At 41.2% G+C, this 24494-nt stretch overlaps 1 protein-coding gene across 1 annotated transcript; it reads right to left on the bottom strand.

Annotated features, from left to right (window-relative positions):
• LOC311000111 (uncharacterized protein) lies at positions 1–23616 on the bottom strand. The gene is made up of 16 exons (XM_083990745.1): positions 23428–23616; positions 21880–21938; positions 20208–20398; positions 19282–19403; positions 14997–15152; positions 11364–11498; positions 10292–10379; positions 7325–7419; positions 7144–7206; positions 5389–5505; positions 4797–5229; positions 4576–4687; positions 2701–3107; positions 1713–1780; positions 1542–1582; positions 1–415 (listed from the first exon to the last, which is right to left on the bottom strand). Exons 1-15 carry the CDS (start codon positions 23530–23532, stop codon positions 1544–1546), a joined length of 2190 nt encoding a protein of 729 aa, XP_083846871.1. The 5' UTR covers positions 23533–23616; the 3' UTR covers positions 1–415; positions 1542–1543.
• Between the last annotated feature and the right edge of the window lie 878 nt (positions 23617–24494).

Raw genomic sequence — 24494 nt, 5'->3', positions numbered from 1 at the left:
AGATTTAATGACCTGCTGCTACTAGAAGTGGCCATTAATTCATCTCTTAATTATTTATTATTTCATTTAAACCCCCCCTCCCCCTAACGAGCAGGTCTGCCATAAATATGTATAATTAAAGCTTCAATCCACTGACGAGGATTTCTAAACCATAAACATGAACAAACTAAAGGTGTGTGTGTGTGTGTGTGTGTGTGTGTGTGTGTGTGTGTGTGTGTGTGTTCACAGTTTTAGAGCAGAGGAAAAGTAAAACACTGATGTTCCCTCAGAGGTACCTCTCCCTCCCTCTCTCTCTCTCTCCCTCTGAGAAAATCCTTTCATCTCACATGAAGAATCAGGACGAAGGCACCGACGTTATGCAGATTGTCGTCTTGTTCTTTGGGCTCTCGGGTCCAGGAGACGTCGTCATCGTCCTCTTCCCAACGACGTCGTCTGATCAGGAGAGAATAAAAAAAAAAAAAAACCTCCTCATTAGTCGCCACTAAAACCAAAACTTTGTGTTTCACCTCAGCCGAACCATCACTCCTGGTTTCCATCGTGCTTTTTGACTTTTTTTTTATAATAAACCATTTTGTGAAAAGCTAAACTCCCTGAGGACACAATTTTTTATTTTTTATTTTATTTTTTTTTAAATCGTTGGTGAAATGATCCATGAACATCAGCTGAACCGACACTTAAGACACTTCACTAATTCTCCAAACAGCCTCAGAGACACTGAATCTGGATCTGAAATGTGACGATGTCGTAAAAAACAAACATTTCACCAACGTAACACCGGATGTTTCACACAGAGGGAGAAAGGAAATAGTCTTATTTACTTCAACAAATTAACAAACAACAACCAGCAGAAAAAAAATAATTAACAAATTAAAGGAATAGTTCACCAAAAAATGAAATTCATTCAGTCATTATTGACTTCATGCTGACTTCATAGTCCAACGAAAACTTTACATGAGAGTAATAGGACCCGACACAAAAACTACCATAAAACTACACAAAAACCATGTAATATTCCTCCACACTGCTCGTCCACTGCAATCCAAGTGTCCTGAAGGGAAATAGTCCAGAGTTTACTGCAAACTACCTCATTTAGGACATTTTTACAGCCTAAACAGTCCTGGATTGAATTTGCCTGGTGCGCGCTCTGGTGTTAATGTCAGAGCGCAATATAATACAGGACTGTTGAGGCTGTAAAAATGTCCTAAATGACGTTGTTTCGTGTAAACTCTGGACTATCTCCCTTCAGGACACTTGGATTGCAGTGGACGAGCAGTGTGGAGGAATATTAAATGGTTTTTGTGTAGTTTTATGGTCGTTTTTGTGTTTTGAACCCCCCTCCCGGGTCTCCAGATGAACTTTGAGGAATAAAAAACTACTCCGGAGTATTCATCAGCATGAGGGTGAGTCACTAATGACAAATTAATTTCATTTTTTAGTGAACTATTCTTTTAAACGAGACTCTAAGCTTCATGCTAAGCTAACTGTGGTTTCATATTGAACAGACATATGTGGTGAGAAATAAAATGACTGAAGCTACTTACATTTAAACAGACACCATCTTCTTTTTGGAGGATTTCTTTTTCTGGAAACATCAGAGAAAACAAAGAAAATACTGTGATGATTCGCAGAAAAACTGAATACTTAAAAAAACAACAAAAAAAATAAAAACAGGTGGGACTAAAAGCAGAGACGTTGTATAAAACTCTTAGTACCTTAGAGGCAGCTGGAACATCTGGAGCAGGTTCAGTCTCCTCCAGTTTCTCCTTTAGTCTGTTCTTCTCTGTGAACATCAGTCAACACAACATGAATATTGACGACTGTCAGGTTTATTTATTTCCTGTGTGGCCTCACTCAGAGTAAAATACTCTAACTACACTACAGGTCGTCGTCAGTGTGAAGAAAGAAGTTGTTTAACTTGAAGATGAAACTAACTGAAATGAAAAAAAAAACTCTCAGCCTTCGATTGAACTCCTAAAACAGTAAAACCAGGCGGTTTGAGGACGTTGTCACCTTTTAAAGGGAGATTTTCACTATTTTAATGAAAAAACTATTAATAAGTCACGAAAATAATAATTAAAGCAGAAGTAAGCGATATTTTTGTGTTACTATAAGTCTTAAATAGTTATATCTTCCGACAGCAATCACTTACAAAGAGTGTTTGGACCGAAACACGGGTCTGTCAGTCACTCTGCTCTGCTCTGAGCCGAGGAGAAAAGTTTTCTTGTATCCTACAGTTTTTATCCAATGAGGAGAGAGAACGGCATGAAGGGGCGGTCCTCTCTGTGTGTGCAGCCAAGGGATGCGCGTGAATGTGGTGACGTAGGGACGAGGACCAATAGATCCATGACGAGGGCGGGGGCTGCTAACTCCATCAGCTGACAAGAAGTTATGGTGCGTTCAAGGCAACCCGTAACTCGTGTTTTTCCGACCTGTGAAGTCGTACCAGTTCGATCTGGTACGAGTTCACGGGTCGGAAGTTACGAGTGGCCGTTATAGTGACTTTCACAGGTAAAACAGGTCGGAAAAACACGAGTGGGTTGCCTGGAACGCTACAAAGTCGTAAGTCGTGACTTGAAGCTGTAATTTACGGTTTCAAAAGCCTGCCTGGAACGCAGCATTAGCCAAAACGACCGGATCGCTTACTTCTGCTTTAACTGAAGCCTTTTTAAAAATAAAACTCATGTTTTTGGAGTTTCTTACTCTTTTTCTTTGCACTCGCAGCGACAGGAGCTGAGTTCACCGTCGTCTCTTCGTCTTCATCAGCCGCCACCGCCTTCTTCTTCTTCACCTTCCTCTTCTTCTTCCCTTCGCTCGGGGACAACGCGGCCTCAGGTTGATCTGATCTCACCGCTCCGCTCTCCTCCTTCTCCTCCTCCTCCTCCACCGGCCTCTTCTTCTTCTTCTTTGGCTTTGTCTTGGGAGGCTGGTTTTCCTTGGAGGAGTTCTCCTCCTGCTCTGTGCTCATCTTCTTCTTCTTCTTTGGTGCGTTGTCGTTGTCGTCGGCGTCATCCTGGGCAGCGGCGGCGGCGGCGTCACCTTTGGGTCTTTTGTTTGATTTGGTCCGAGGCGTCGTCTCCTCCTCCGCCGCCTCCTGGAGACGTTTTTGTCTGGAAACATCAGATTTTACAGTTTTTCAATTAGTTTATAACATATTTACTGCGTTAGTGTTTCTCTAAGTCCTGAGTTTTTTTTTTTTTTATGATTTTAAAGGACAATTCCGGGCAAATTCAACTCTATTTTCCTAACATTTTAGGTCTAAAAGAAGGAATTTGAAGCTTTTCAGTTTAATTGCTCCTGTTTTGCGGTAGTTGCCGCCCGCCTCCTCACTGGCAAGAAAAAACGAGACCACATCACGCCAGTCTTAGCATCCCTGCACTGGCTCCCGGTCCGTTTTCGTATCGATTTTAAACTTCTTTTAATTGTTTTTAAAGCACTTAATAGTCTGGCCCCATTGTACCTCTCCGAGCTCCTTGTGCGCCACACCCCAACCAGAACCCTAAGGTCGTCTGACCAGCTACTTCTGGTGGTGCCAAAAACCAGACTTAAGTCTCGTGGTGACAGAGCCTTTGCAGCAGCCGCCCCCAGGCTCTGGAATAGCCTCCCCCTCTACATTCGGTCCTCCCAGTCCCTGGAGACTTTTAAATCGTCCTTAAAAACCCACCTTTTCCACCTGGCGTATCATTCAGCCTGATTTTATGTTGACCCCGTGGGTTCTTCTCTCCTTTTTATCTTTTTATCTGTTTCATGATTACCTGCACTGTTTGCCTTGTCGTACTTGTTTTACATCTATTGTATTAGCTGCTATTGATGTCACTAACCTATTATTGTTGATGCTGCACTAACTTATTATTGTTGTTTTATTTAACTGTTTACCCTCCTATGTGCAGCACTTTGGTCGACTGCTGTCGTTTTAAATGTGCTATACAAATAAATGCTGACTTGACTTGACTGACTTGTGTCTGTCCCCGCATCGCCACGGCAGCGATGAATGGGAGCAGATTGAGGGATGTAAACAGCCTAAGCAGCGGAACTTCAAAGCAGCAATTGTTTTCCACAGACAGCGTCAGATGGCGACTCAAACATGCAGCCAGAAGTTTATTTACTTCAAGCAAGCCGACATGTTGGTAAAACTAGATCGAAGACACAAACGGGAGCTTCCCACTGCACGTGAACACACCGAGCGTCAACTTGGGTCTCGACTCTGCCAGACTTTGAATTAGATCTAGTTTTACAAACATGTCGGCTTGCTTGAAGTAAATAAACTTCTCGGTGCATGTTTGAGTCTCCATCTGACGCTGTCTGTGGAAAAAAAATGCGGCTTTGAGGGATGGAAACAGCCTAAGCAGCGGAATCTCCATCCGCTCCCATTCATCGCTGCCGAACAGGAACAATTAAACTGAAAACCTTCAGATTCCTTCTTTTAGACCTAAAATGTTAGGAAAATACAGCTTGAATTTGCCCGGAATTGTCCTTTAAATCGTACTCTTGCTCCACAAACGACAGTAAAACTCAAACAGCAGCTTTTATTTCACTGATCTACTGTATTTGTGTTGAATAATAATAAAATGCACTGACTTCTTCCTGGCAGGAACGTTGATCCTCTTCAGCCTCAGTCTCTTCTTCTGGCTCAGCTTCTTCCTGAGGCGACTCTTCTTCTTGGCCGAGGAGACCTGAGGCGAGTTTCCACCTGCAGCAGAAGAAGAGTTAAAGCTAATTAAATATTCATGATTAGGAAAAAAAAAAAAAAAAAGAAGAAGGAAAAGGATCTGTGAGTTGTTGGTTTTTTTTTTTTAAACCTGTTGCGTCCAGTTTGTTATCTGAGGCGTCGTCGCCCCCTGCTGGTGGTTCCTCAGACTGCACCTGGTTCTCCTGTCCTCCCTCCCTTCTCCTCTTTTTCCTCTTCTTCTTTTTCTCCGTCTCTGCAGGAGTCTCTGGAGGATCCTCCTCTTTCTCCTCCTCCTCCTCCTTCTCCTCCTCCGCCTCCTTCTCCTCCTTCTCTACATCATTAACCTTCTTTTTTTTCTTTTTAATCTTGTTTTCCAAAGGAGCGACGGGACTTTCCTCCTCTTTTTCTTCCACTTCTTCTTTCTCCCTTTTCCTTTTTTTGGCCTTTTTCCCTGATGGAGTTACCTGAGACACCTCCTCCTCCTCCTCCTTTTTCTCCTCCTCCTGCTGTTGCTTCTCCTCCTCCTCCTCTTTCCCCTGATCCTCCACCACCGCCTCCTCCTCCTCCTCCTCCACTTCTTCTTTTCTCTTTTTGTCTCTCTTCCTCTTCTTGGTGGATTTGGAGGTGAGAGGAGTGTCGGCGGTGGACGTGTCTGTTGTTGTTTCTTCAGTCGCCTCCGTCTCCTTCTTGTTCTTCTTCTTCTTTTTCTTGGGCGTCCTCACCTCCTCCTCCTCCGCCAGCGGACCGGCGTCTCCGTCCTCCACCTGGATGTTGAGGATGATGGAGGCGTCGGCGTCGGCGTCTGTCGGTTCAGCAGCCGCCGCCGTCGCTGTCGGCTTCTCTACAACAGAGCAGGGAAACAAACAGAGGATATTTTTTCTCTATTTGAGAGCAAAAAGTTCATTCACCTATTTTTATTGAACACTTTTTACTCTGTTGTTTTTTTCTAAATAGCACTGAATCTGAGAATTTGTGCACCTGTATTATCCAATGCAAAAAAAACTACCCCAATTTCATCCCGGATTTACTTGAAAATAGAATTTTGCACAAAGTTTGGGCTCCATCGTCTGATAGATGAGTTATTACACTAATAGTGGGATCAAATTCTTTTCTTTTTCTGAACAGCTTTAAAGATGAAAACCACTTCTTATTAATAAACAGTAACAGATTTGTGATTTCTGTGTTTTGAACACTTTTATCTTCATGATATAAATTAGTTGCACGTTCAAGTAAATCTGCAGCCAGAATAACTCCAATCAGATCATCTTCATGTACGAATGTGAAGTTTCTATAACATGTTGTTATTCTCCAGTTTTGGTTTAAATCAAGTTCCTCCTGATTAAGTTGAGTTTGTTTGCACACATGCACGTCTGAACTAAGAGTGTGAGCTTCAGAAAACCACAACATTTCTCTCGTTAATATGCAAAATGTATATTATATATATATATAATAAAATTTATGCAGAAATATGCTCCTACATCTAATCACATCATCGAGTCCATATGGAGTTCGTCTCAGCACTAATAATCAGGGATGCAAACGGGTCAGGACCAAAAAAGAGAGGAATTTCCCGGGGGGGGGGGGGGGGGGGGGGGGGTGCTGCACCATTAACAAATAAGTACATTGCAATATCACGGAAAAGTCAATTTCCAGTAGTTCAACCCCAACCAAGTATTGAGTGCATATAGATGGACATAGTTTTCAGAAGGCCAACATTTCTATATTAAAAATGCTTAGAAAAAAAAAAATTCCTTTGCATTATTTCCATTTTTGGAGATACTGATTTTTAGGTCTTCACTGAATGTTAGTCATAATTATTACTATTAAAATAAACTGAATAAATAAAGACATGGGATGTTTCATTCAGTGTGTAATGGACATATAGGCCTATATAATGTGTTAGTTTCACTTTAATTGAACACATTCTACATCGCGGAGGTGACGTCTTTCCACTCAGGGCTTCCTTCACCTCTGAAACGGGGCAGAGCTCCGTGGGAGACACCTGCCTGACACAGCAACGTAGGGAACCGTGCATGTCCGCGGCGCACAGCTCCACCACGCACGGGGGGGAAAAAAACGGCGTCGCCGTAGCACCGAATGCACGCGGATACGCGCCGCTTTCATGAGCGCGCACGTCGCACGTCTACATTGGAGGTCGGCTGTTACCAGTATAATCAGAGGCAACAATGAATGAGTTCGCCTCAGTTTCACGTGATTGTCACTGTCAGTCTGTTAGAAAAACATTCTACTGACCCCAGCTGAGACGCTGAGACCCCCCCCCCCCCCAAAAACAAAAACTCTTCGGATCTGAACGATTCACACAAGTCACCTAATTGGTCATGAAAAAAGCGAGTTTCGCTTTTCGGCGCGCTGTTTGCATCCATGAATAATGCTAAACGTGTCCAGACCAAAAGATAAAAGTGTATATGGTGAAGAGTGATTTGAAACTGTGGTTCTGATGTCGTGTGTTTTGCGACAGATTTTCGCTCACCTGTGGTCGCCAACGCCTCCGTCGGGCTCTCAGACGTGGCGTCATCGTCCTGAGGAAAAATAGACAAGAAACCAGTTATTATTTAGATTCAGATCTTCCTGTTCAGCTCTGTAGGTTTTTTTTATTTGGCTAATCTTCAGCCCACAACATCTTTTTTCTTTTGGTACCTCTGCTTCCTCCTCTTTCTCTTTCTCCTTCACCGTCTCCTCCTCTTCTTCCTCTTCTTCTCCCTCTGGATCATTTTCAGACTTAGTGTCCAGGTCTGGAAAAGATGGAAACACTTCTGCCATCTAAAATCCGCACTCTTACACAACTTCAAGTATTTACCAAACCATGACATTTAGAGACAAACTGAAGACGTCCATCTTTAATCCTTCAGCCAAACTACTAACCACACTGAGGCCGAGCTGAATCCCATTTAATCCCCTCAAATATTAAGTATCACCAGCAGTTTGCTCTGAAATGTATTTGTCGAGCTGCGGGACCAGAACAAAAACACCAATGTGTTTCTTAAAGGGATAGTTCAACATTTTAATAAATTCGCCTGTTGCCATAACCCCCTATAGTCATAGCAGTAGGTTCATCACCTTTAATTATCGGTGCATGTTGTTTTGAGATCGGCGGGGCAGAGACGTGAGCTGCTCAGTGAACACACCCTGTCCCTCATCAAACTCATCAAATACACAATCCAACAACTCCAAAACGCTCTGGTGGAGAAGTTGTGACCTGCACATTCACCACGCTATGAGATAATAACACAACGTTTCCACACAGAGTTGTTTTAATGGCACATGCAGCTGGAACTACATTTCAGACACGACTGCTGGGCGGAGGGATTTCAAAAGTGCAAGTAGTTCAGAGTATTTGCTTCATGTGTCGTAACATTACATAGTTGTACATGATTATTTCATAGCGTGGTGAATGTGCAGGTCACAACTTGTCCACCAGAGCGTTTTGGAGTTGTTGGATTGTGTATTTGATGAGTTTGATGAGGGGTGGTGTGTTCACTGAGCAGCTCACGTCTCTGCCCCGCTGATCTCAAAACAACATGCACCGATAATTAAAGGTAACGAACCTACTGCTATGACTATAGGGATTATGGTGGCCAAAATGTGATGAACTATCCCTTTAACAGTGAAGTCTCTGAAAGTCTTTCATTGCAGCAACAGAAGCACAAGAGGAAATATTGAATGTTTCCTCTCCAGCGGTTGTTGGTGATCTGAGTTTGACAGGCTGAAGTTTCTGCACCAGGGTCACGAATCAGTTTTAAAACTCTCTGGTTAATGAGCCGACTGCGTCTCAGTCATGGCTCCAGTTTTGCCTAACAAGCTGTGACAAGCTCAACAAAACCCCTTTGAGAAGTCAAACAAGCGACTGACATGGAAAAAAAAAAGAAGAAAAAACTTCCTGCGAGTGGAGCGGAGCTGGCAGAGCCAGAGTTTCTCCAGGCTTTGGCAGCAATCCTTCAAAAACCTTTACAAGTTCTTTTGGCGCCAAGTCCGAGCGCCTCAAGGTTAAACCCTCGACTTTAAGTCTTTTCTGTTCCGTCTTTCTCCAAACAAAAAAAAAAAAACATCCAAAAGTCCTTCACTTGAGCAGCCAACAACAAAAAGAAAGAGAAAAGGAAGCTGCTGTTTCCTTCCAAAATAAAATGGACATTAAAGTGTCCAGAGTGACATTAAACGCAGCAGGAACGTTAAATCTGATTCATCTGTGGAAATGTATTTTCAATAAGATCGCTTCATCCACATTACAAAAAAATAAGTTAAATTAGATAACATTTCCTGTCACGTCCTCACTTTGTCAGCAGTTTCCATAGAGACCGTCGTCGTTCCAATAAATCAGGTGCTCAAATTAAGCTCCATTCATTTCTATTGTTTCGGGCTGAATGAAAATAAATCTGAGAAACAAATTAGGCTCAAGAAGTCACATGTCGTCTTTGGGATAAAGATAAAATCTGTTACAAAACAAATCTTTATAATAGTCTTAATAATCTTACATATAATAATCTTAATCTTTATACGTTTTTGTCACATTTTTTCCATTGTTTCCACACAAGGAGTTGAAAACAACAGCCGTATAAGAATAAATTAAAACATTAACATGTTTCAGCTGAAAGTCAATTAACAAAATCAAAAATCTAACTATTGTGATAATAATCAATGTATCAATAAGTCATAGTTAAAGTAGTTATTTTAGTTTCAGCTTTTCGTGAATGGTCTTTAGGTTTGATGACGTCACTTGCATTCAACAGTTAATGATATGAATTTATAAGGAAAAATGTGGTAAATATTTATACAACCTACACAAGGCACAAGTTTAACATCACTTAATCATTTATAAAGCATTTGCACTACATTGACACTACTAATTAGTACGTAAACTCATTGACTGACCATTAGTACAGGTTTAAATCATGTTGTATGTAGAAACATTTTGTTTTGATGCTAATCTTTTAATTCTTTTATTACAACTTCTATTTTATACATACTTTCTTTTACTTATCTCCATTTATTTTGTGCTCTTTTAAAGAGATGTGCAATAATTCTGTATATGTGGTCGTGTATATGTGGTACGCTGCTGCCTGCAACATTATCCTGTTAAAGGATCAATAAAGTTTCTTAACTTTATAAATGATCTCATGAACCACTGGTTTGTAACCGATTTAATACCTGATGTATAAACGATGAATCCATCATTGATTAACTTTAACTCATTACAGATGAGCTCATTAAACCTTTATAACTGTGTTTATTGATTACCGACTGACTAGTCTTAATGTTTTGAAGTTCTTCTGCTTTATAAATGTTGAACTGTTTCTAAACTCGTTGTCGGTTAAAGGCCTGAAACTTTAACTACTTTAAAACTTCAAAAGGTCTGATTTTATATTTCCCTTGCCAACCTTCCTGTGACCTTCTGGCCTCAGACCTCGTGTCCTTTGATGAGCCGCTCTGAGGTCGTCAGCGCGGCTCCTTCACGACGCCTCGTGATTCTTGTCGGCGCCGTGAGAAACAGACAGAACAGATGCCTGCCATACATACATACATACATACATACATACATACATACATAACAGGTAAAGAAGGACAGAGGAGTAAAACCTGTTTATCTATCAGCTATTGGTTCGTTCGTACCTGCAGGGGGCGGGGCTTCGCTCTCTGCCGGCTGCTCATTGGTCAGGTCTGAGGCGGCGGTGGGCGTGGGCGTGGCCTGGCTGGACGTCTGCACCAGAGGGGAAGCAACAGGTCAACAACAAAGATGAAGAGTCTCAGAGCAGATTTTTGTTTTTATTATCAACTTCCTATTTGTATTTTATTTAGTTTCTGTTTAGTTTTTTAGTCTTCTCGCTTTATTTCAGATCTTTTTCCTTAAAGGGATAGTTCAACATTTTTGGAAAATTGGCCCATTGCCATAATCCCTATAGTCATAGCAGTAGGTTCGTTACCTTTAATTGTCGGTGCAAGGTGTTTTTAGAACGGCGGAGCAGAGCCGTGAGCTGCTCAGAGCTACGCTACAGAGGCTCATGGGATTTCTTGGTTTTAGAGGTAAATACAGAGACTGCTTGATGAAAAACTGTCCCTGAAGGCAACGCGCATCAGCGGTTTTGCATGAATTTTTCTCTAAAACAACTCTGTCTGGTAACGTTGTGTTATTATCTCATAGCGTGGTGAATGTGCAGCTCACAACTTGTCCACCAGAGCGTTGTGGAGTTGTTGGATTGTGTATTTGATGAGGGAAACCCAAGAAATCCCATGAGCCTCCGTAGCGTAGCTCTGAGCAGCTCACGGCTCTGCTCCGCCGTTCTAAAAACAGCTTGCACCGACAATTAAAGGTAACAAACCTACTGCTATGACTATAGGGATTATGGCAATGGGCCAATTTGCCAAAATGTTGAACTATCCCTTTAACCCACGACAGACTGGATCCTTTCTAATCAGTATTAAAAAAAGAGAAAAAAACGCTGCTCTGAGCTGGAGTTTTACCACGCCGTCTGGTTAAAATAAACAATATGGACACGACGAGTTACTGAGAAAATGAAAACCAGAAATGTGATTAAGCTGCTTCCAGAACATCAGCACAGCCACTGACATCATAGTTTGGCTGGAAATGCAGCGTTTGAGGACACTCGGGAAAAATGATGCACAGCTCTGGTTCTCCAAATATCAAATATATCCAGAAATACATCAAGAGCCGCCAGGACTGCACCTCTGCAGCGCCGCCTTCCTCTTCCTCTGCCTCCTCTGCACAAGGGGGCGTGGCCTCTGTTTGAGTGACAGCCGTCTGTTCTGATGCGGAGGGTTCATCTGCAGCTTTAGAGGCGTCTGTGGCCGCTTCAGGGTCCTGAGGACACAAAACAGGGCAGAATAAAGTCCCGGTTAGACTGAATGACACTGAAACACACTTTAATATAGATTTAGACCAGGCTGCTCGTTTTAATTTAAAGGGATAGTTCAACATTTTTGGCAAATTGGCCCATTGCCATAATCCCTATAGTCATACCAGTAGGTTTTGTTACCTTTAATTGTCGGTGCAAGCTATTTTTAGAACGGCGGAGCAGAGCCGTGAGCTGCTGAGATAATAACACAACGTTACCAGACAGAGTTGTTTTAGAGGGAAATTCATGCAAAACAGCTGATGCGTGTTCCCTTCAGGGGCAGTTTTTCATCAACAGTCTCTGTATTTCCCTCTAAAACAACTCTGTGTGGTAACGTTGTGTTGTTATCTCATAGCGTGGTGAATGTGCAGCTCACAACTTGTCCACTAGAGCGTTGTGGAGTTGTTGGATTGTGTATTTGATGAGGGAAACCAAGAAATCCCATGAGCCTCCGTAGCATAGCTCTGAGCAGCTCACCGCTCTGCTCCGCCGTTCTAAAAATAGCTTGCACCGACAAATAAAGGTAATGAACCTACTGCTATCACTATAGGGATTATGGCAATGGGCCAATTTGCCAAAATGCTGAACTATCCCTTTAAGTAATAAAGAAAAAATATACAACTTCTCATATTGTTTTCATTTTCTAGTTTATTACAACTGTCGTCACAGCTTCATAGTTTTTGATCAACAATTATCATGACTTTGTTCTAAGGTCTGGAAAAGTAACATGAGTCTGAAGAGAAGAGAATCTTTATTCTGAAGTCAAACTGACGGTGTTGGTGGTTATCAGCTTTTGCACAAGGAAAAACAACTCTGCAGGCTGCTGTAAACTGTGACGGATGTTTACAACAGTCGGAGTCATTTAACCTGCTGCTGTGTTTACAGTCTGAGTCCGACTCAGTTTTTATCTTCTAGTGACGTCGCCTCATTTCCAGAGAACTGAACTCACGCCGACTGGTTTTGTGTGTTTATTCAATTGTGATAAGAATAAAAAAAAACACAGAACTAATGAGAATCAGCTCCAAGTTGTAATTAACCTGATTTTACTGCTTTGAGCTCACGTCCAGAGGAGGAGACACATGGAAACAACTAGAGACTGAACGACCACTGACGTCATGAGGGGGTCTGACTGCTGGACTTTGAGATGTTGTGCAAAAGTTACAGGAAAGTTGAGAAATTAGGTTTATATCATCGTTTTTAATTGAGTGTGTGCTGGGTTTTCCCTGGGTTGCCTTAGATAGAGGCAGGGAAAACCATGCAAGTGCAAAACGTCCTTCAACAGCAACTTTCCAATCATCATCATATCAATTATCTATTACTGTAAAAGACGGATGACAGCCGTCGAAACATGTAAAGGTAAAGAAAACTTTAATTGTCTGAGATAATCAAAAGACAAAGATAATACCAAAGACATAGTGAACGTTTTATGAATGAACGCTTACTTTATATTCTCACCATTTTTTGTGTTTTTAGCGATTCAGCTAAGGCGTTAGTTTAGCATTGAACAAATTTGACCTGATGTCATTAAAACGAAGCATGAGGGTTCATGAAAATATAGAACTTAAGCATGAATATGTGCATTTAATTCAACATTTAATAGTAGATTAGTAGTAGACATGAAGTATCTGTGGCATCAGGATCAATGTCCGTATGATCTTTGGTGAAATGCGCCACTGGATGAGTGAAAGTTGAAACTCTGTACAACCTTTCATGGTGATTATTAAACAGTTGTGTAAATATTTTGTCCTGGACCGATGTCTCCGCTGTGGCTTAAACTTTATCTAAACACTAGAAATATGCAGAGGTTTAAAGTGAAGTTGACATTTCTGTTCGTGCAGGAGATTTAAATTATTCCAACACATAATTACACCGTGCGCTGCAGCCTGAGCTCGCTCCCTGCCAACACCACCGGGTACGGCGACATTTTAAATCCCCCCAAACCTCCAGGAGGCAGAACGATGTTTAAAATAAATAAATAAATAAATAAAAAATCTCCTGAGTCAGCGAAAGAGAAAAGTGCGTGCAGAGATTCCTTCTGGAAACTCTGCAGCACAAACAATGCACTGTCGCAATCCTCTGCAAAAATAAGTTTCAGATGTGCAGAGAGGGTGAGGCCGGGCCGAGCCAAGAATCAACAGTTAGTCCTGTTTTATATGAGCCGTGGTTAAAGCTAATTAACATTTCTTCATTTCATTTTATGTTATTTCTTCAGTGCAGGATGAGAATAAACAGGCCTAGCTCTCTTCACTGGCTACCAATAAAATAGAAGATTGATTATAAGACACTTTTATTTGTTTTCAAAAGCACTTGATGGGCCAAATTATATCTCTGAACTCTGAACTCCTCCTCTCTCAGATCCTCCCACAAATCTCTGCTTTCCATCCCTCATACCAAATTAAAAACCAGAGATGAAAGAACCGAAAAGTTTCAGTTGCTGTTTGTTCTTCACTCTCTATTAATATTTTCAAAACACAGCTTTAAACACATCTTTTTTCTCATCATCCTCTAATTTTTATTTTATTTCACCTAATGTTTTTTAATGTTTTTTCTCTGTGTTTCTCTCTCTTTTTTTATATTTTTTTGTCATTGTCCTTGTTTTGTACATAATTGTAAAAGCACTTTGATCAACATGTGTCGTTTTTGAATGTGCTCTATAAATATAGCTGACATGACTTAGACTTAGATACTTTATTGTCATTGTCATAATAACACAGTTCTAAATAACAACAAGATATCGTTTAGAGCAGCTTAATACTGACGCAGAACTGGTGCAAAAAGTGCAAATTACATTACATTGATGTCCAGAGGAGCCCAGCAGTAAAAAAAATAAAAGTGCATTTAGTGCATAAATACAATACTGTCCCACACATCACTTGAGGCAGAAGTTTAACAGCGTGCAGTTGAAATGTGGGACAAATTAAAACGGTATGAACAGAGAAAACATATGATTAAAGGTGTACAGAAAAGAAAAATGAATTTGATTCCACTCTGGGTCTTAACATTAGTGTAATAACTCATCTATCAGACGATGTAGCCCAAACTTTGTGCAAAATTCTACTTTCGAGTGAATCCGGGATGAAAGTGGGGTAGTTTTTTTCGCATTGGATAATGCAGGCGCACGAATGATGCGTCACGCTGCTCACGATTCATCAGCCACTGATATTGGATCCGCACACACACACCGAGCTCGGTCTCGCCCCAAACATTGAATATCCCGCCCGCTCGATAACGACCAATCAAATTAGTTTTCCTTACTCGGGTAAATTCGTGCGGCAACTCGTGGAAACTCGTAGAAGGAGGCGCGACAAACAGGACAAACGACCGTTTCTGAACACCTTTAAAAGTTTTCTTTGGATAGGTGGTGGTGCAAAAAAACCCAATCATGCAGCAAAAACCTTCTTGAGCTGATGTGAGGAGGGAACTTGCATGACCACATAGTTCAGATTCAGCCTCTGGTCACAAACCTGCTGCAGCTCATCGTCCATCGCCTCCTCAGGCTCCTCTCTGCTCGGCTCGACCGGGCCGCAGCCGCTCACGGTGGCTCCACCCGCCTCCTCCGGGTCACAGCTGCCGGTTTCTGGCCCGTTGGTCGTCTCAGCCGAGGCCTCGACAGGAGCCGACTGGAGAACACACACAGACAGACGGTTAGTTAGCCTGTTAGCCTCGTTAGCGGCCCTCCTTTAGCAGTAAAAACAGGTCAGGTAACTTTACTAACACCCGTCGGTAGATTTATTTTGCAGTTGGAGGGCAACACCATCTAAAAAAGACAAAACAAAGGGACACTTAAAGGGATAGTTCAATATTTTGGCAAATTGGCCCATTGCTATAATCCCTATAGTCTTAGCAGTAGGTTCGTTACCTTTAATCGTCGGTGCAAGCTATTTTTAGAACGGCGGAGCAGAGCCGTGAGCTGCTCAGAGCTACGCTACGGAGGCTCATGGGATTTCTTGGTTTCCCTCATCAAATACACAATCCAACAACTCCACAACGCTCTGGTGGACAAGTTGTGACCTGCACATTCACCACACTATGAGATAATAACACAACGTTACCACACAGAGTTGTTTTAGAGGGAAATACAGAGACTGCTTGATGAAAAACTGCCACCAACGGGAACGCGCATCAGCGGTTTGGCATTAATTTAGCTCACTGATCGTGATTCAAAATCAGAAAATAAATATTCCTTAAAAATGCCAGTGAAATATAACTGTGAAACACATTAAGAGTATGACACAGTGCGTGGGCAGTGAATAAGTAAAAAAAGAAGTTCAAATACATAAATAATGAGCTAAACCAAGGTTGGAAAAAAAAAAGTATAAAAAGTGCACTACATCTTATTTAAAAGACAAACGGCAGCAGGAACAAAACTGTTTCTGTAGCGTGTGTGTCTCTGACCTCGGGACTCTAAGAACAGGTCTATCATGTTTTATTTTCCAGATATCAGAAATAATAAGTCGAAGCAGCTTTTTAATCTGCCGTGTGTTCACTCTAGCAGCTAGCAGGATGAGTCACACAAAGTCGGTCTCTTCTTCTACAACAGAAAACACACCAGCAGATAAAAGCTAAGGGCGAAAAAAATTAACTACACATGGCTGGTGGTGAAACAAGTCTTTAAACAAGTAAACTGGTATTAAATCTTCTGTACACTGTAAAGAATGAGTGCAACACGTACACAGCCATATTGTTTTAGCATGTTAGTAGCCAGAGTTTGCTAATTAGCAACCCAAATCACAGTACCAGCATTTACTGCAGGTGTTTAGGCCTAAAGTGTTAGATAAATGTAAACTGAGGCCTGGATTAATCCAAGAGTGATGAGATCTTTCACTCAAAAACATAAAGCTCAACCTCATGGTGGCGCTAGATCAGAGAGATTCATCCTCTGGGAACCATAAAATGTCTGGACACGATCTCAATGAGTGGTTCATAAAAAACAGAAAAATAAAATAAAATACAGAAGCTACGACTGATTAAAATACACATAAAAACACACTACGAAATCCTGTTTTTAGACAAATGATGTCAACTGTGTTTGGCAGATTGAATTAATCTGAGCCACATTTAATTTGACCTGCTGTGAAACAACAAAAGCAACTTAAACCGAAACTCTGTCGTCCGTGTTTCTGCTTTTAATTGAGTTCAGAAGAAACGAGTTAGAAATCAGTGCTGAGAGGAAGAAGAAAAGATTAAAACCTCTACTGTATCAGGACTTGTACGGTTATCAGGGCTCTGGCAGCTGTAAACAAAACCACACTGAACCATTTACACACACACACACACACACACACACACACACACACACACACACACACACACACACACACACACACACACACAATGTGTCTCAGAAGATTATCATTCTGTCACACACACAGTTTCTGTCCAAACAGCATTATCGACCGCATCGCTGAGCCAACATAAAAGAACGGACACACACACACACAGAGATAGACACACACACACACATAACACACTCTTGAGATAACAACAGAACAAACTAACACAGACTGACAGACACCGGACAGACCAGTGGGCATAATGTAATGTGTGTGTGTGTATCTGTGTGTGTGTGTGTGTGTATTTCATAAGCGTAAAATAACACTGAAGCTACTGTTCATCTATCAACACATTATCACAGTGACTGGACAACAGCTATGTGTGTGTGTGTGTGTTAGTGTGTGTGAGATCATGACGGCGGCCCATTGAACTAAAGGCGGGCTTACACTGTACGACTATTCGTCTGTCTCAGACCTCCACTAATTGCACGTCGTTCTGCGACTGCTCTCCACCACGACGACCCTGCGATGCCGCTGAGATCTGTGCTGCTCTATAACTGCTCGATTGTAAACCTCAGACTGACATTGGTTCCTGACGCTGGTTCCAATAGTGGAGAATCCTTAGTAGAGCAGGTATGACATGAGCCAACAGTGCATAATCCAATTACGTATGGCTAATTTGCATACATACAACACCTGATCTAAACTTTGGGTAGAGCAGGTGAAAATGTCTTGTTCAATCTTGTTAACATATTACAGTTAAAAATCTTAAGGAATCAGTTGAGTTTGCTTCTGTTGCAATTTGTTTAACGTTGACCCCTTTTTTGGCCTAAAATTACTGGACTACTGGGTGCGCGAAGCGGGAGCTCGACCTCTGGTTGTCATTTTGAGCTGTTTTTGATTTTGAACAGTGTGGAGACTTTTGGGGGCAAAAACTTGTCGTATGTGCAGAATCGTGACGTAGGACCCCATACATTGTCCGTCATGACGAGAAATTTTATGGCATGTTAGAAATTTGTCAGGAGGTGGGCGACTCGTCTTTAGGACGTCGGGACGTGACGCAGACAGAGCCTCATTAACCATTAGGGGTGGGCAAAAATATCGATATGGCAATATATCGTGATACTTTATATCGCAATATGATATCAATATTCAATATTTAAATAGCGATTTTTTTTTCCCAAAAAAAAAAAAAAAAAATTTCAAATAATAAATCATGTTTCAGACTTAAATCCAGTACGACTTCTGCACCTCTGCTCCGCGAGGTGTCACTGTACTGCTACCTCAGACAGTGTGTTGTACATGCAAATATGTTGTTGTAACTTGTACTTGTATAAAATGGCATGGATAATTTGAATTACATTGTTTTGACTCAGTTTCTCCCATAAATTATCACTATCATCTGATGTACATACAACTCGGATTTTAAGATGCATAATGCCTTTTACATTTTTCAGTGAACTATGTAGAATATCGTAGAATATCGCAACATATCGCAAAATTTGGATATCGCAATATCGTATTGTATCGTGACTCAAGTATCGTGATGCGTATCGTATCGTGAGGTCTTTGGCAATACCCACCCCTACTAACCATACGTCCCAATAAATGCTCACGACCCCGCGATCCCTCTACGATTATGCAAATTATGCTGCGACTCGTATGGAACGACAAAATCGTGGTGAAATCGTACAATGTAAGCCCGCCGTAAATCTCACTTGTCACTACTTTTTTCTAGTTTATTTAAATCTTTTAACTTGTGACCCTCAGGTTTCATTAAACCTCATTTTCTTGTGCAGCTTTAAAAACACGAATTAATTTTCCGTCCTCTTTGTTTCATGAGTTTCTCACTCATTTCTGATCTCCTTCATATTTGTTTTTTGTGCTGCGAACATGTTCAAACATGTTCTGTTGTAATAATAATAATAATAATAATAATAATAATAATAATAATAATAATAACAACAATAAGAAGAAGAACCATCTTGTCCTTTTGCAGATTATCAGAGAAGTGACAGTAAACTTCATTCTTCCATGCTTTTGCAACGACTCGATGTCACAGTGACATAATAAGTGATTTTATTGAACACACACATTCTTTCCCTGTGAGGGCAGCGTGTGTCTGTGTGTGTGTCTGTGTGTCTGTGTGTGTGTGTGTGTGTGTGTGTGTGATCGATCGACCAGCTGGGTCACCGCCGCCGCCGCAGTGTTTCCTGCCTACGTCACTACAGGTGCCAATCTCATCTCCTTGGCAACGGAGGTAAACAGCTGCGCCCGGCTGACGAAGGAGATGACGCAGTAGGAGCGCACGGACGGAAAGGCAATAAAAACGGTGGGAAAGTAAAGTGGAAGAGGAAGAAAGAGAGAGAGAGAGGAAACTAACTGGTTCAGACTGGTCTCTGCTCACCTCCTCCTCTTCCTGTTTCTTCTCCTCCTCTTCCTCCTGTTTCTTCTCCTCCTTTTCCTCCTCGTCGACGGGAGAGTCCGTCATCTCTTCAGCTGCTCTGGCTTCACCTGTAGCGCCCGGCAGCTGCTCTCCACCGTTCTCTCCATCTGCCTCCACACGGTCGAGCTCTGCACCGGACGACTCCTCAACATCTGCCCAGAGCCAAAGAAACACAGAAGGGTTTAAAGGGATAGTTCAACATTTTTGGCAAATTGGCCCATTGCCATAATCCCTATAGTCTTAGCAGTAGGTTCGTTACCTTTAATTTCGAATTTAATTTCTTGGTTTCCCTCATCAAACTCATCAAATACACAATCCAACAACTCCACAACGCTCTGGTGGACAAGTTGTGACCTGCACATTCACCACGCTATGAGATAATAACACAACGTTACCACACAGAGTTGTTTTAGAGGGAAATTCATGCAAAAACGCTGATGCACGTTGCCTTCAGGGACAGTTTTTCATCAACAGTCTCTGTATTTCCCTCTAAAACAACTCTGTCTGGTAACGTTGTGTTATTATCTCATAGCGTGGTGAATGTGCAGGTCACAACTTGTCCACCAGAGCGTTGTGGAGTTGTTGGATTGTGTATTTGATGAGTTTGATGAGGGAAACCAAGAAATCCCATGAGCCTCCATAGCGTAGCTCTGAGCAGCTCACGGCTCTGCTCCGCCGTTCTGAAAATAGCTTGCACCGACAATTAAAGGTAACAAACCTACTGCTATGACTATAGGGATTATGGCAATGGGCCAATTTGCCAAAATGTTGAACTATCCCTTTAATGCTTGAAAGTTTAAAAAAAATGACCAAAAAAACAACAACATGTGGTCGCCAACACAAAGAAGATTTGCTACAGAAAAACAGGTGAAGCTGAAGATTTAATCAAACCTTGATGTTCATCCTTTTACAACGGGAAAAACAAACTGTTATTAGATGAATAAATAAAGTTTTACCCATCGCAGGCTTGGTATCTGCGCTTTCTTCTTCTGCAGTTTTAGACAGTTTGGCGTCAGCGCCTCCTCCTGCTTCTTCTTCTGCTTCTTCTTCTCCACTTGTGGCAGGTTCTGGCTTGATGCTCTTCTTCTTCAGAGCAGCAGAGACGTCTTCTGTCTCCTGCTTGGCATCATGAGCCAGAGAGCACAGCCTGCAACACACAAACACACACACACACAGTTTCAACTATTATGAAAAGAAGTTTGTGTTGTTTTTTTTTGTGGGTTTTTTTGCATTGAAAATATAAAATCAAGCACTTTTAAAGGCCCCATGGCATGAAAAATGTGATTTTGGTTATTTTTTGGTGCTTGGGGAGGTCTCTGGGCCACGTATATACTGCCCCATGCATCAAACTGGTCATAAACGGAGAAACACACACCGCCCATTTGTAGGAACTGTCTCTTTAAGACGAGCAGATAGCACTTCCTCCTTTCTGTGATGTCACACACAAGGTAACTCCGCCCACTGTGACCAGTTGTTTTTTTTTCAATTTTTATGAATGCAGCTTAGGTTTCAGTTACTTGCCTGTGATTGGCCCGACCACATGCCACTCAAAAACAGTCAGCCAATCAGAGGAGAGGTTCTCATTCTCTCTTCTGATTGGCCAAATGATCTGTGCCTGCTAGAGCTCCAGAAAGAGGCAACAGAAAGGGGCAGTATAAACCATATTAAGCAGATCACAGGTACTCAAAACCAATGATATATCTTGTTAGGGATATCAGCAGGTAAATAAACCCAGAGAAAAGTGCACAGCATGGGGCCTTTAAGTTGTTTTGTTTCCAGAACTTTCAAGGTTTTAATTTTAGACGCGTGGAAACTCTGATAAAATGATGTCACTCATTCATTTATCTGCTGCTCATTTAATCCTCTTCTGGGTGGCAGGGGGTCGCCGCCAGTCGGCCAGACAGTCATTCAGAGTGAACACACACACACACACACACACACACACACACACACACACACACACACACACACACACACACACACACACACACACACACACACACACACACACACACACACACTAGTCACATCCTGTTCATATGGAGTTCGGTCGGAGCGTACGGTCCAGCAGCTAATCTGTTGCTCTGTCTCTGGTCTCTGTGTTTCATGCTGAGTCGTCTTTATTACAAAAAAAGCTAAGTCATAAAATCCAGAGATCAAAGAAAAAACACAGTGAATGAATGAAACAGTGAGAAAAGTTTAGAAACAAACTTTATCATCATCATCATCATCATCTGTAGCATCTGGATTAAACCTGGTTTAAAACCAGCAAACTGTCAACGACCATTAAAATCAAACTAAACCAGGATCAAACCTGTTTTCTATTGACTTACTGTCATTACAACAATACTGGATTATAACGATTAGTTTGTTCTTTTCTACAAATAATCTTCTAATGATTGAAACATGCTCCCATTTGTAGTAAACAACATAACCTACTAATAAAAAGGACAGATTTTTTCACTTTCGTTCAGTTTGTTTTCAAATTCTGCAGTGGTTTAATGTTATGTGTGATGTTATTGATCTGAAACGCCACGCAGCTGATGTTTAAACACGTTATTAATTATCAAAAGAAAGAACTAAAAAGCAGCAGTTAGATAACAGGAGGACGTATGACGTGAGACTCACTTCATCCAGCCTGTGTAGATGTCGTGTAGGTTGGAGCAGCTCTCCTCCGGCGTCTCCACCTGAACGCAAAACAAAACATCAACACATTAACTCACACCATCCTGAGCAAATAAAGCATTCACTTTTTTTTTTCTTTTTTTAAAAACTGATTTCATCTGAGATCTGAGAGCGGCCGACGATTCTCCTGCAGCTCAACAAAAACAAAGAAGAAAAAGAAAAAAGGGGGTCGAGGAGGGAAATCGCAAATTTCCTGTGGTTGAAGGAATGCGACCACTTTGATGCCGCACGCTCCCGGAAATGAATCCACGCGGCAGCAACATAACGAAAACTGGGATATATGAGAAATTTAAAGCTCTGGAGAAGAAAAAAAAATCCAAACAAAAACATTTTGTCGACTCACTGAAGCTTCACACTGTGACTTTTTTAGCTCACAAGTCTGAAACCTGAAACTCAGGACTTGAACTGACCACAGCTCACGTTTCAACTCTACAACATATTTGTGATGTTTGTGCATGAAAGTGCAAGAAAAATACAACAAAATAAAATAAAATAAAATACTATGTTGAGCAGCGTTACAGGAGAAATGAGCTGAATCACTGAAGTTATTGGTTTAATCATTGATCAGCTCAGATTTTAACTTGTTATCAATAGTTTTATTCTAATTAGTTCAACTTTACATAATGTGAGAGCAGAAACTAGGGCAGGACTGTGACTGAGTGCCGAGTGCAGCCTGTTCCTCCACAACGTGTCTGTGCATGTGCACACATGGGCTCAGGACAGTCTAAGGTTGTAACTAATGATTATCTTAATCAATACTATTCTATTCCAAGTCAGTCAGTGCAGCATCATTTTATCAATGAAATATTAGAAAACTGTAAGAAAAAAAAATCTAATCAAAACTTTCTTACAGATCAAAGTATCACGGTCACATGTTTTGTTTTGCTAACCGAAGAAACCAACAAAATCTAAAACAAATATTCATATTTATTATAACGTGAGATGCAGAAAATCATCAAATTCTGTCTTTTAGAAACAGATCAAAGTGAGTCATCAATTCTCCAAATGAGAGCAGGTTGATAATCCGATCATCAACCATCTGATTAATCCACTGGTGCATTTAACCAACAATAACCAGCTGTACTGACTGGGCACATTAAATATTAAATGAGGTTTTAAAGGGCTCAGTGTGCAGCAGCAGCAGCAGCAGCAGCAGTAGTACTGTAGTAGTAGTGATAGTAACAGGCCTCCACCTCCTCCTCCTCCTCCTCCTGCAGGAGCAGCAGCCTTGTTTTTACAGCCATGCAGCTCCTGTAACATTATGTTCTTTTCGTGCTGGAGGCCTCACAGAGGAGCCATGTGCTGCAACACACACTGGACTGAGTGACACTGAGGCTCAACAACACATTTAATCCACTTTCTTATATAACATGCAACTACACGCACTTCCAAACCGTCCATTAGCCTATCAATAAAAAATAAAAAAATAAAAACATCAATAAAATCAGATATTTCACACTATCTCTCTACTGTGAGTTCCTGACTTCTCACCTGAGTAATGTGTTTCTCCAGCACCTTGGCAGCTTTTTTGTAGCCGTTCACCTTCAGGTGTTGGTAGATGAGGAACAGCAGAACGTCGTCCTCCTCCGCCGCCATGCTGCCCCGCGAGCGCACACGCAACCAAACCACAAGCAGCCGCGCGCCGGTGGGAAAGCGGGATGAAGGAGAGAAAGAGCAGCAGAGACGCAGAGGTGGAATATTATTGACGAGTTATTAACAGTTCACTTCATGCTCGCTATGTTCTGCGTGTGCACATGTGCAGCCGTCGACGCCCCCCTCGCAATGCAGCATGGGAAGTGGAGTTGGGAGGCGAGTCAACGGAGGACTACAAAAGCATCTTATGATGATGAGGTTTGTGGTTTTATGAGCGTTTAGTAAAATTAACATTAAACATGTGTAGAGAATGAATAAGTCTATATGATGTATATTTATATTAAATAAAATAAAGTGAAATAAAATAAAAATGAAAATAAAATAAAGCCTACTAAGAAAAAAATACACCAATACACATCTCAATATAGGAAAAATCAAGTAAATAAGTCCACTCACCGTACAGGAAAGAGTCAGTTCATGGACTATGGAAAAAGTTAACATTAAACATATGTAGAGCAAGAATAAGTCAATATAATGTATATCTATATCAGACATAAAATTAAATAAAATATAGATGGCCTAAATTAAAAAAAAGGAAAAATTAATCTCAATATAGGGGGGGAGGGGGGGGAGGGTGTAAGTCCACTTACCGTACAGTAAAGAGTCAGTTCATGGACTATGGAAACACTAAGTAAGTCACATGTACAATAAATAAATAAAAATAACTATACTTCCGTATGTATGGAGGTCCATTAACGGTGAAAAATATAAAGAGCAGAAAAACACAATTAGCAAAGTGGAGTCAAAATCCTGAGAAGTTATTATGAGAAATTATAAGTGAAAAAGTTTTTTTTTTTTTTTAACAAAATCATAAAAATGTATAATTTTGAGTCAAAATGACGACTTAATATCTTATATTACTGACCTCCAGTTGGACAGTCAACATTTTGACTCACTGCCTCATA

The sequence above is a fragment of the Trachurus trachurus genome (assembly GCF_905171665.1).
Source record: "Trachurus trachurus genome assembly, chromosome: 17".
Taxonomy (NCBI): Eukaryota; Metazoa; Chordata; class Actinopteri; order Carangiformes; family Carangidae; genus Trachurus; species Trachurus trachurus.
The sequence above is the reverse complement of the archived record's forward strand: the minus strand, read 5'-3'. Positions and strand labels throughout refer to the sequence as shown.

Bases quoted from the DNA above. Each gene is read 5' to 3' on its own strand.
- LOC311000111 (XM_083990745.1), bottom strand. From the start codon at position 23,532: ATGGCGGCGGAGGAGGACGACGTTCTGCTGTTCCTCATCTACCAACAC. The intron at 7,420-10,291 runs GTACGAACGAAC...CATCTTTTCCAG, and splicing joins CGAAGCCCCGCCCCCTGCAG to ACCTGGACACTAAGTCTGAA. The intron at 1,781-2,700 runs GTAAGAAACTCC...TGATGTTCACAG, and splicing joins TGCGAGTGCAAAGAAAAAGA to AGAAGAACAGACTAAAGGAG.